The sequence below is a fragment of the Natator depressus genome, chromosome 22 (assembly GCF_965152275.1).
Source record: "Natator depressus isolate rNatDep1 chromosome 22, rNatDep2.hap1, whole genome shotgun sequence".
Lineage (NCBI taxonomy): Eukaryota > Metazoa > Chordata > Testudines > Cheloniidae > Natator > Natator depressus.
Window position 1 is genome coordinate 16,698,659 of NC_134255.1, and position 13,639 is coordinate 16,712,297.

At 40.3% G+C, this 13,639-nt stretch overlaps 1 protein-coding gene across 1 annotated transcript in view; it reads right to left on the bottom strand.

Moving 5' to 3' along the window:
• Window positions 1–13,639, bottom strand: part of CADM1 (cell adhesion molecule 1) — a 284,990-nt gene that overhangs the window by 68,804 nt on the left and 202,547 nt on the right. The window contains exons 2-5 of the mRNA XM_074936535.1: window positions 9,462–9,608; window positions 8,089–8,241; window positions 2,673–2,810; window positions 614–769 (exon numbers count right to left, since the gene is read on the bottom strand). Of these exons, the coding sequence (XP_074792636.1) occupies window positions 614–769; window positions 2,673–2,810; window positions 8,089–8,241; window positions 9,462–9,608 (594 nt within the window). The remainder of the gene's footprint in view (window positions 1–613; window positions 770–2,672; window positions 2,811–8,088; window positions 8,242–9,461; window positions 9,609–13,639) is intronic.

Here is a 13,639-nt window from a genome sequence, read left to right on the forward strand (position 1 = left end):
CCTAGCTTTCATCCTGAATATAGTTGGAAGCATTAAACCTTAAGATTAGCTTGCTTTAGCAGGCTGCTTTTACTTGACCTTTACCTTAAAGGTTCCACTATTTTAAAACATATTTCTGCAGCTCTAATTTAGAAAAGAACTACTGTACTATACTTCCCATTATATGCATTATGAAAGTCTCTCTTGCATCGCAGCATGGGTCTCTCAGTTCATTTACCAATGGAGAATTGCAGTAAGTTACTTTAAATGGAGCTCTGCAGTGATGCTAACTTTTAAAGAAATACATGCATTGTTAAAAAAGTTAGGATTTAAAATTAAAATTAATCTGCTTTGACAAAATCACAAGGCCTAGCTATTAACCCTTCAAGGTGCTAAATCTGGGTAAAGCAAGTTATTCTATGTGGAGAGAATAAAACTAGGAATTTGGCATCACAGCAAAACTGCAAGTCGTCGTCATTGTTTAAGCCATTAAACAATACTCAATACTTTGATTTCAACATTTATAAACCCTATCTACACTGTAATAAAATCTAATTACATAATTAATGGTTTCGAACTTCTGTTTAAATGAGGAACATTCTACATTAGAAGAATAGAAAGCTCTAATACTCACACATTACTTCTAGGTAGCGCTGCGTCTGTAAGTCTTTGACAGCGGGGTGATCTACCAGACAGATGACAGGGACCCCATCGTCCTCGCGCCCCACGGTCAGCAAAAGCTGACTAGTCACAGTGAACATATCAGACCATTGCTCCACTTCAGATTTGCCTGCCAGATAGATGAGGGAGGGAACACAGAATGATCACGGGAGAGCATATTCATGGCATCACGTTGTCATCTCCTCACTGGCATCACCATGGTAGACAAAAGAGGTGCTGGGAAGACGTGCCCCTAAATTTCCAACTTTCATCTCTATAGCATTGACTGCTAAGGGCAGGGAGGTGTCCCGTGGGTAATACTATCCCTCCTACCAAAGTCATTAAAACTTACAATATACAGTGTGCTGTCATAAGGATTAAAAATGCCAGGATGCTTACAGCTCCACTGATTTAAAAGCTTGGGTTTTTTTTTTTTTGTTTTTTTTTTTTGGAAAGCATCCTGGAATTCAGATGCTATGGAGATGAAAACCCATCATCAGCTATTAGGAGGGAAAGAGAGTAAACGGATTAACATAATTAAAAACAGTAATTAAAATATTTAAACAGTGGCACTGTAGAAGATCCATTGAAAATACCATAGCAGCGGGTTGGAGTGAAGTATATTGCAGGGCAAGACTCCCCAGAACACACACAGAACAGGAAAAAGGCGGCTCACGGTTAAATGATGACACTAATGAGGTTTTCCATGAACTCAGCACATACTTGCTGACCAGAAACCAATGCCTCTTAAATGTGTGTATCAACTGCATTTTTATGGTTCAAATCATGGCGATAAAACGGCTAAGAGGGAAACCTACAAGAGAGACTTCCCCCTCAAGCCCACAAAACAGCTCCTGTGGATAATACATAGGTAAAACATATTGACAACTGTTAAAAACAACAACCTGTTATGTTTAGAGGAAAGACTGCATAATCAAAGAGGCTCCTGGTTCTCTCTCCATCCGAGTCAGTGTAAAATCAAGAACAAAGAAAACTATTTCAGTTTCCCTATTTCTATTTTTGAAAACCCCACTGTGCCAAAGAATCAGCAGGGTGATCTGGTATTTCAGGAAGCGACTACTTGCTCGGCAGTCTTCAAAGATACAGGGCGGTTGGAATTCAATTGCTGAAGCGAGAAAGCTTAATAAAGGAGCTGGACAGGGCAAGCACAAGTGGTCAAATATTGTTGTACTGGGGCCCTACAGAAAGCAAAAGAAACCAAGGAGGAGGTCATTTGAAGATGCATGCATCATTTAGATGACAACAGGTGCCAGAAAGCAGTTGGTTCTGTGGGATGCTACACGTGGCAGCAGCTTTGCCTTCCACTATTACCAGCATAAGTTCAGTATGTGTCATTGTGCTGAGATGCCTGTAGGAGGGAAGGGATGTATGTCCTCCGTCCGGAGGACTTTATCCTGTCCTTGCAGAGCGTTAGATTTGAAGGGCTGTATCGGACTTCTGTAAAGAGCTGTTATTATCTCAGATGGGACAAAATGAGAGGTGATGCCATGTGCACACAGACTTAAACAGCACACAATATGCAATCAGTGTTGTGACTTATCTGTACAAATTCCATGAGCACTAGACTTTACAGAGTAGAAAAAACTCATTTTTATATGAACACATCTACCCAATCCCACAGGAAGAACTGAGCTAGATATAAAAGTGCACTGAAACGCTTTATTACCTCACTCGATGCCATCACACTGACCCCTAAATCAGGGCAAAGAGCTACCTTCCCTGCACACCTCAAGGGATCACTGAGGACATCAGCAGCTGAAGAGCAACGCCAGAACCCTGAACTCAGATTCTGGCAGGTAACTAAAGGACAACACAGGGGTAAAAGTCCTTTACTGTTAAGGTGCATTTGTCATTTAAATCTGCCCATACATTTTGCCACTGACATGGCTCTATTTTTTTTTTTTTTAAAACATGTGTTTCTATTCTCTGTCTCCATAATATTATATTTAGAAGGTCTAATTTAACCACTTCAGTTATCTATCAAGCTGTGCGGCTTTAGAAGATAAATCTACCCGGTAGCTCCTTGTTCCCTTTGAACCATCTGATTGTGGTGGCTGGTCTGCTGGCCATGGCAGTGCAGTTCAACTCTATCTCCTCTCCTTCAGTGGCGATGTCTTTCTGGATATCAATCATCAAATTGCGTGGTGGGACTAAAACCAAAAATAAAAATCAGAACAAGGTCAGTACATTTTGATCGTTAACTGGTGTACACCCAAGAACTCATCAACACATTACTCAATGTTGGAAAACAGCTGGATTCTTTTTGGGAAAGGTAGGCACCTGGACTTATCAGATCTCTTAATTTATCAAATGATTATTTGTACTATTGTCCCTTAACACACAGGTTCCTAATAGTTGTATTAAATGTTTTTAGCCCAGCTTGGAGCTTCGTCAACTATGGTTTATTAAATTCTCACATTTTCTATAGTCCCTCCCAGCTGAGCACGGTCCCCTGCAAATTGTCTGCTCTCTTTCATGCTACATGGGTGTGATATCACACAAAGAATACAGCTTGCATTTTACAGTCAGTAATGAGGAGAAGGGAAACAGAAAAAATACATTTAACGGTACCGTACCTACCCATAGTTTTAGATCCCTAAAGGTAAAATTTTTCTTATCTGCTCTTCAGTTTCAAGCCTCAGGCTCAAGATGTGGAAGATGACCAGCAAAGATCAAACACATTTAGACCTCTTAAAAAAAGCCATCAAGACTGGGACCAGAATAGAATGTCACAGCCTCCAATTGCCAATGCATCTCCCATCAAAATAAACCAAAAGGCAAATGCAATCCCAGATTTGATGAAGAGATGTGGAAACAACTTTGGATCTCAACAAAGATAACTGCTTCAGATTGCAATTACTGCAAGCTGAGAGTTTTCCTCTCTTTAAGGCAAGTACCCGCTAGAGACAACACTACTGTGAGCTACAAAGCCAGAAGGCTGTAATCATCATCAGTGAAAAACAATCCAATAATATTTAGGAACAGGGTAATACCTACGGGAGACCACCACAACAGTAGCATGCAATCCATAGAGAGGATAAAAACAAGTTTAAAACTGCTGAAAAAGGAACAAGATGAAAAAGTCAGTAATGAGAGAAACATGAATACACACAATTCCATCCCTCTTAGGCCTTTAAGTAAAGAATTTAAATTGATATTTCCGAAGATAACTCAACATTTTTTGTTCTCATCACTATGATTAAGCAATTGTATGGTTGAAATATGACTCAGACATTTTCAATCTGATGAAGAACAAATATGTATAAATATCATCCAGATGATCGAAGGACTAGTCAGTTTTAGCTTTTCTCCAAGATGAGTAAGACAGACCATATATTTCAGATTTTCATGTGTTCTAATCCATTGGGTAAATCTATCTCTATACTTAATGAGAACAACTACATTATTTTTCTAGCCCATTATAGAAGGCACAGAATACTTGCTTATAGGCCCATTAAACAGGTACCACTACTTCTGATGCACCTCTTAGCAATGAGTGAATGTACATTAATTAACTCAATACATGTAAACAGGTACCAATAGGAGAGAAACTGAAGGGGACAAAAACACCATCCTATTCGGCTGAACATCAGAACACTGAAGTACAACTTGAAGGCTGTGGATAAACCTGAGATCCATACTAGGGCGGATTATAAACATTGTTTCCACAGTTTAAACACTAAGACAGAACAGAATCTCATTAAATATGAGAAAAACAACCAAACTTACAACTAATCAGTGAGTGAGATCTTACATTTAAGCTCTTCCACTACGATTCAGGTTCTCTTATTAACAGGAGCTTAAAAGCCAGCACTAATCTTTAGACACGGCTGTAATAGTATTAGCTACTATTATCTGTAACTATATTAACCTTATAACTGCGTCTATATCATTGTCTTGCAAACCATGAGAAACAGGATGAAAAAAGGAGAATTCAGTACATTACATTTTCACCAAGACTATTCTGAGTAGAAAAAGTGAACTGCAACACTCCAAAATGGATAATTCCTAAGCGAACGAGCACACACAAAATGTCAGATGAAAGATCTCAAGTTTATACATACAAAATAATACATAAAATAGTGGCTGTTAAATCAGCTCAGACAAAAGTTAACAGAAATCCCTCACTTTGCATTATAATTATGCTTAAGGTTTTGCTTAAACTTCAAGCAACTAAAACGTGCAGAGGCATAAGCATCTTGAAGCACAAAAAGAGGTTTAACAACTGCATAACGTACACAGTACTTTCCTTAAAGAACACCACAGATAGCAAACCAGATTTTATTCTTCATTTATTATTGTGATGCTGGCAGACCACATGCCAGTTTACGCCACTGTCCCCATCCTCAACTGGACACTGAGACTTTGAGCAGAGATTTTTGGTAGCAATGCCTGTTTGACCTGCACATGCGCCCTATACAACCTTGTGCCCCATACTAAATAATACGTAGAGCTGCCCAAGTGAACCACCTTCAGTTCCTTCACCACCACAAACTCCCACAAAGGAAACTCCAAAGCAGAACGGAAGTAGGGAGGGAAGTGGAGCACCCATAGGGGGACATCTTGAAGAACTCCAATTACTGGACGACTCCTTCAACTAGCATCCCTATGGGTGCTCCACTTCAGGTGACTTCAGAGCAGTATCTTCATCATGAGGAGGGAGCTTCATCATGAGGAGGGAGTCTTCACCGAAGGCAAGACCACATTCCCCAGGGCAGCATCTGATCTAGAAGAATGACCTATCACATTGTGTTTGGAAAAGTTATGCATTAAAGTCCAAATTGCAGCCTTGCAGATCCCAACAATGGGAACATTTTTAAACAGCACCATAGACATTGACAAGAAATCTAGTGAAACAGGCGAACACCTTGGGAGGAGCTTGTGTATTGGCAAATTAACAACAATGAATAATACATCCAGGTATCCACCTGGACAGACTCTGAATGGAGACAGTAGCTCCCTTGAACAGGTCAGCAATTGAACTGCCTGGGAGACTTGCTAAATGACTTGGTTCTCTCCTTTCTACAGAGGTCAAAGTAGACATTTTTATGTGAAGCTGGAGACCTAACCTGGGGGGCATGGACAGCGGTGAGTTTACAGCAGAGAGAACCTCTTTGCAAGTCTGCCCCTTGAGCAGCAAATCAAGGCATGGAAAAACCATTGTCTCCAATAAATAAAAGGTAGTTGGTGACCACTGTCAAAACCTTCAAGAACACTCTCAGAGCAGAGAAAAGGCTGACTAGAAGTATCCAGTTCTGGATGTGATCTTGACTGACCAGAAACCAAAATAATCTCTTGTGAAAAGGACAAATTGTGGCATGAAAGCATAAGGTCCTGAAGGTTGAGGGGTGAAAATCAAATTCCACTGATGGAATTACAGCTGCAAAAAAGTCACCATTCTGCATTTTTGTATTTTCAGAAAAGTTGTGTAGGAGTCAGATCTAGAATTGGTCTCCACCCTTCGTTCTTTTTTGGGACCCGAAGTGATCAGTGATTCTCCTGTGGTTTCAGCAAAGAGAGTTTCAGTCCATCAAAGGGGCAGTCCTCAACAGTATTTTGAAACTCTCCAGGTAACCCATAGAACTGCAGTCAGGATGCCCAATGTACGGTGACTGCCCTGGAGATAGAGCAAGCTGCAGTGTCAACTGCATCTAAGGAGGCCTGTAATGAGGTTCTAGTCAGTAGCTGACCTTCACCTATGGCAGTGTGGAACTGCTCGCAATGTTCTGCTGGAAGGTGTTTAATAAATGTGGAATTTGGAATAACTGGTGTGACTATTTTGCCATAAGAGCTTGGTAATTGGCATTTCTAAACTCTGGGGTTGCAGACGAATGACTCAAGGTCAAGACGATTTTGGTCCCTGCCATATAGGGTTAATTTAGAGTGGTGCTGTCTGCCACGTTCACCACTTCAACAGCCAGGGAATTAGGCAAAGGATTTAAAAATAAATATTCACAGTTCTTGGCTGGGACAGAATACTTCTTATCAGAATGTTTGCACATGGGCAATACCATTGCTGGGGTCTGCCAGATGGTCCTGGCAGGATCCAGGAAAGCCTCATTTATGGGCAGGGCCACTTGAGCAGAAAGTGTCATTTGCAAAACGTCCAAGTGCTTGTGCGGTTACTCTCAAACCTCCTCTAGGGGAATATGCAATGAATCCACAACATGTTTTGTTAGCTCCTGAAACTGTTTGAAGCCAGAGAAGGTGGAGGGGGCATAACAGCTTCATCTGGGAAAGATGAGGAGACAGTTTGAAGAGTACCCTCCTTGTCTGCTTTGGCCTATTGCTCCTCAAAGGTTTCCTTCTGCAGTTGAAGCAGTAGATGAGGAACAAATGAAATATGGGCCTGCCTACCCCAGTGGTTCCCAACAAGAAAGGTTAGGAGCTAGTAGGAATTCCTGTTGATAGGCAGACCAAGAGTCCCAATATGGCCACTGAGGGGAACCATAATTAATATACACCCTAATTTTAGACAACTAATATACTTAAATCTTATTCCTTCCCTTTTTCTCCTCACTGAATGAAAAGAATCTATGACCACAACCCCACCCTCCTGCTGAAGTGTGACACACACATATACTTTGCTACCTTAAAGATGAAAGGCATGTGGTCTAGGAAAGTTTGTGAGGTTAGTTTGCAGGATTACTAAAGCCAGCTGACTTTCTTCCCCTTGTAGGTGTTTGCCACTCCACAGACATCCACTCCAAGGCAACAACAGTGTCAGACTTACTCCAGCCAATGCAGTGATTCATTATCATGCAGCCCCAGCAAGGCAGGTATTGTCCCACACTTCCCAAATGGAGACACTGACCTAGGGAATTTAAGTGACCTGGCCAAGTGAGTCAGTGACAGGCAGAGCCAGGCTTAAAATTCAGGAGCGTCTGGCTCCTAAACCTGTACGTTCTTCACGAAACTGAAATGCTGCAGGAAAAACAAACACTCGGCTTCTCCACTACAAACAGGATATTACTTAGAAAGAAGAGCATGCAGAGTGATTACAAAGAAATTCTATTGGGTAGAAGCACACAGCCAGTCTCTTCCTCACTTAGCTAACACAACTAGAAGTTAACAGCTATGACGTTCCATGTGGCAAGTGGCTCACTTGAAAATTTAGGTTGATCTTTGCTAGTCACCTTCAGAATCTTGTGATTGCAGTTTCGAGTCCCAGACTCAATAGATCCATAAAGGCAGCTGGTCTTTAGTGAAAGAGCTCTTTGGGATTAAAAAAAAGTTGATTTTTACTGAAATCTCAGAGTGCATGTGGCTCTATAAATCAAGTCTTAAGAATATGATTCAGTTTCAGCAACTTTTGGTGGCTGGAATTGCTACAAAATAGTTTCCAAAAAACATGTGCTGATTCCCTTTCCCCTCCCCTTCATTCCTCCACATTAACTGAAGAGTTAGAGTTTACTGCCCGGCACTTACCAAGCACAGTCATAGTGGTATAAATTTCCTGTGGGGGATCGGTGTAAAGCTGGCAGAAATATCTTCCTTCATCAGAAATGGAGACATTTGTCAACGACACTCTGAGTTCACTGTTCGAGAAATTCACTAACTGAAACCTGCTGTCCTTCAAAGCTGTGGAACAAACAGATCATGAGTGATTGTGATGAACAAGACAGATAGTACGTTTCCTCCCACAAAAACATGGCAAAGCCAGAAGCCTGAAAGAGTAGTAATGGTGCCTAAACAAGACTCCTACGTGTTCCACATTATTCCAGCTCCTTGCATTTCAATTTGGGTTTAAACAATACTCATGTGGTCAGATCAATATAACTAATCAATACAAATTCTCCATACAAACTACTGATGTGTCTAGCTTTTATTTTCAGAAGATGCAGCAATGTTTTTGGTAAGAAGGCTGCCATAAAAACAATTCAGGGGGTTATTTTGTGGCTTAAAGCAGAGTGCAGGATTGATACCACGAGTGGATTAGAACCAGCAAGAAGCTGAGATAAGAATCAGGGCAAAGAATTTAAGATTTAGATTTTCTTACACAAGTAATTACTGCTGAAATCCCTTTGGGAATTTTGACAGCACTGACAAATATTTCAACTAAGACTTACTGATGGTCTTTCTCGAGTGCCAATTTTGGGGCAGGGTCTGTGAAATACCTAGCAAAATGGGAACCCTGATCTGGGTCTTAGATGCTATTGCAATACCAGTAAATCACAATCTCTGAGTTCATCCCACCCAATTAGTTACTTAGATTGTAAGCAATTTTGGAGCAGAGACCCGCTGTGTTGTGTGTACACAACGAGCACAAGTAGTCCTGGTCCATCCTGTCCAATTCCAAGAGCAGCCATTAGACTGAATAATTTAAATAGTCTCATTTCAATTGTTATCCTCACAGTATTGTCTGAACAGGAAATAAAGCCATCCTCCTGCACTGGGTACCATAGTGACAAATTTTGTTTTGGCTTTAAAAGGGACAGATTATCCTGAACATGCCAATCTTCAGACCAAATATATTAGTTCTCAGAACACTGTATTCTCCTGCATTACTCCATTCAATTTGTTTGGGTCAGCTGAATATTTGGCGCTCAGTTGCAATTCACCCTGAATTACTACAATCAATTCCTATTGCAAAGTAAAACAGTCTGACTTTTAAAAGGGACCAACAAGGTGTCCATTAAGGAGAAAGATTATGATTGTCTGTCATCTGTGCTCTGAAGAAACAACTCAACTTTAAGTGCCTAACACTAAATTAAAAAAAGAGGCATTTGCAATCTCTTTATCCAGACTGCCAGGAGGGTGGGGGTCAGTTGCTACCAAATAACACAGGGACGGAAACTTACGCCTGAAGTCTTTGAAATAAATCGTCTGTCTATTGGGATTCAGTAGCTGAATCACTGAGTCATCACTGTTTTTGACTCGACAACTGATGGTGGCAACTTCTCCCTCCACTACCGTCACATCTTCAGTAACCAAGTTCTGCCCACCACCTTGAAAAGAAAGGAAAGAAAGAGATTAAATACTGTACTACCAAGTTTTTAAATTATGTCAGCAGGATTCATGTAGAATAGATCAAGTACAAGCTGTGGTGGACCTGCATGCTGAAGCAAACTATTCCCTCTTGAGTATGAAGAGGGTATTATTGCATGAGATTGGCTTAGTTTCTGTGGCATTAGACAATTCATAACTATAGTTACCTGGGCAATAATTTTATTGCTGTACATGTATACAGTTGTCCACTGGACAACATTTGAAAGGGGGATCCTGGGGAAGAAAAATAATGACATGTCATTCAACTCTAATGAACACCACTAAATTAGACTAGAATAACTGGGAGAGCTCTGTGGGTGGTTAGAGCGGAGAAGGGGCAGCTGCTTTTCTAAAAATCAAGGCTGCCCCTTCTGCTGTATGCATTGGCAAGGCTACTCTATAAGCAGCCGGTGGATAATTTCATCTAGATGTAAAAATGTGACTCCAAGGAAAGAGCTGGGCAAGGAAGGAGAAGGCAAATTCTCTTGCTCCTAGATGCTAAACATCTGCTAAATTATCCTACTCGCACAGAATGAAATATTTTTAAATGAACCCCTGGTTGGCAGAGATGCAAGGAACACATGCCAAAGTGGGGGAAAGAGGGAAGGGAGCAAAAGGAGATCGACTCTAGGGGACCAAGTCTTCATCTCAGCCCTACATCACAGTAAGAAGCCAAGCACCGTGGCACAGATTGGCTCCTAAAAAACAAGTGGTGGCGGCATCGTGAGACACGCAGTTGATGGCACGAGGTCTACCTGTTAATTCCCTGGAAATCAAAAGAGTATCAGAGCTACACAAGAGAGTGAAATGGAGAAATGAACTGACAGCACAGACGATAAAACAAAGCTGTGAGGAGTAAAATATCAGGACCTATTAACGCATGCAAGACATTTCCCAGGGCCACATGTGCAGATCTTGGTGCTAAGGAGGCAAACCAAGTCACCGAAAATTGCAAAGTGCTTCCAAGAATACAGCAACCCTGGGATTTCCTCTTCAAGTGGTGTGAAAACCTGGTGCCCAATTTTTAGTTCATTCAAATTTGATTGTGTTTGCTTTTCAGCCGCTTTCTAGTACTGTATTTTAAAATACACTAAAGGAGGAGGAACAAGAAGGGAAATGGAAGAGCTTACTTCTATAGTATATTATAATTATATTAGAAAGATTCTGGAAACACTTAGTTAAAAAGTCTCCCCCCACCCTCCAACCAAAAGTAGAAAGAGGAAAGCTGATGGGAATTCTTGCTCATCAAAAAAGCTATCTGCAGCTCTAACAACCCTAAAGATTCAAATGTATCCAGCAAAATTTTGAGTAACCCATGACAATCACTTTCTGTTGTTGTTGGGATGGAGGTGAGGGAACCAAGCCCACTGAATGATTTAAGAAAACGTGACTGGACCACTCGGATACTAGAACTGCAAAAGTGCTAGAATTATTGTGAGGAGCACTGCAACACAAAATACTGCCTGTTCTCGTTAATGTTGCTGAAAGGAAATCACTTGTGGTATGAAGTGCCCATGTTCACAACAGCCATAGATGAGAAAGCCCTACAGTATCAGGCATTCCCACCTCTTCACCTACAGCTTTCACTTCAGTCTTGGGGATTTGGGGAAGCTTTATACAATCAGCGATACTTCCGTTGGCCATTTCTCCTCCCCCCCCCCCGCCTTTTTTTTTTTTTTTAATATCTGAGAATCGCAGCAACTTACATATGTTTGAGGAAAATACAGCAATAATTGTACTGTTTTATGATAAAGCAATAGTTTTTAAGAATCGCTTGAAAGGCAATTAAAGAACCTATAGATTGCATAGTTCGTTACATTACTGATCTTTTTAAATTTAATCTCAAACTACACAACTAAGTTATACTAAACCCCTGACTTCAAGGATGAGAGCTTTTAGCAGGTCCAAGCTGAAGTGGTAAGGAGATCATGGTAAGTCTTCATTAACATACACTTCATCACATCAACGTGCATGAAAGTAAGGGTGGCCAAGTCCTACAGCACTGACATTGGCTGTGATAACAAGGATGGTTTTACAAAAAAAAGTCAAGGGTAGTTGACTGAGATGCATAAAGAAGGGAACAGAAAAGCATTTCTTTAAAAGTCTGAAAACTAAATTTACCTTTCTCTATCTTAAATTGTCTATAGATTTTATGTACTAAGAGTGCTACATATTTTTCCCTCCAGCAGGCCAAATATTCTTTCCAATTGAATGATACTTAGCAACATTAAAAAACTGAATAACGGGTACACGGGAGAAAATTGGACAACTCTTAAATGTAATGAAATAAACTGGACTGGAGATTCCAGGGGTGTAGAATGAAAAAGTGAGGGCTATCACAAGCCATTTAGTGACTGCCCCACTCACATTGGACAGTTCACATGCACAACAGAGTCTTGATCATTTCCAATCAGGAAAACCTACACAGGCAATTAGGCAGCCACTAAACACAATAACGCAATCAGATGTGCAGCAGAAGTGTATATAGAAATTGCTCAACTAACATAAATAATATTACCAAAGGCTTTTGTATTTTATCCTTTGCAGGACTAAAAGGAAGTCAATAAATAAAATATGATGGATATATCATGTCAGTCAGAATGTTCTGTACCAACAAGCAAACCCGATAAAAACATTCAGTAAACATCAAGTAACTATGAACTGTTAACAAGTTAATTTTAATGCCTGGACACACCACCTGAAACACAATCTCTATTGTTCTAATCTGCATGTTGTTCTACAAATATTTTCAATTGTAATCTAATTGATCTGAAATTAATCCCACTGGGCAACTCCATTTATGCCAAAATTATACTTATTCCATCATTCATGAGCCTTGCAAAGTACCACTATATCCATACATGGTACACATGTGCTTATGACTGGTAAGCAAGAGACCAAGTAGTGAAATCACAGAAGCTGCAGATTTCTTCTTTATAGAACTGGAACAGATAGCCAGCTAAAAAATTACATAACTTTACTCCTTGTTTTGAAGACTATCAACACACTTTTTCTTGGTGAGAAACAATGATTGCCTTTAGCTGGGTTATGTAAGAGACCAAAAAGAGCTGGAGCTCAAATTCCAGCAACGAAAGATTCCTTCCAATGATCCCAAAGCTATGGGTTGAAGCCCCTTTCACATATGCTCCCAAGGTGGGAACACCCTCTGAGGACCTGTAGCTATGGTCACAACTTTATTCTTCAGGTAACAAATGACAATTATTACCTTTGTGCTGTTGTGGGTGCTCAACTCCATAAAGGTCCTGAACACCTAGGAGCTACAATGTTCAAAATGTGCCACAGATGATAATAGCTTTATTTGCCATGGAAATATTGGAACTATAAAGCTCTACTATAAAAAATAGAAATAAAGCACAAAATACTTTAACAATTAACTCTTTCATCCACATGCAGCATGGCTATTTTAGATAAAGTGTGTACACTTCTCAAAGACGCAGGGTGGCTTAATTATAATGCTAACCTTGTATTGCACGAGGAATTGGCTGTACTGCATGTAGACCTTCTGGATGTACTTTTGCATTTTTGAAGACAAGCCTTCTTCCAGTAAATTTTATTAAAAACTCCACAAGCCAAAGTGATTAGCTACTCCAGATCAAGACATTTATTTCAAACTCCAACCTCTTTTGCTGAAGTTTATTTAGCAGGTGGACAAGAACTCTCTGCTTGTGCATTGTTTACTTTGCTATGGAGAATATACTTGTATGTAAATGAGCTCTTTTACACTGGATATTCTTTTTTTTATTCCTGTAATTTATCTAGGACCCAATTATGCACATCAAGACTAGGGAGAAACTGTACCGAATATTAAATACCTTGTTTACTACTCCCTTCATTCTTTAATACTCAGCATGCTTAGCCTCAGGAGATCAGCTTTATTTCCATGGTGGACATTTACCAAGTCTGTGAACTCACACCCCCAGTTAGCCTGCTACTGAACAATGCTCTCCATATGCTTTGGAGAAGCCCCTCC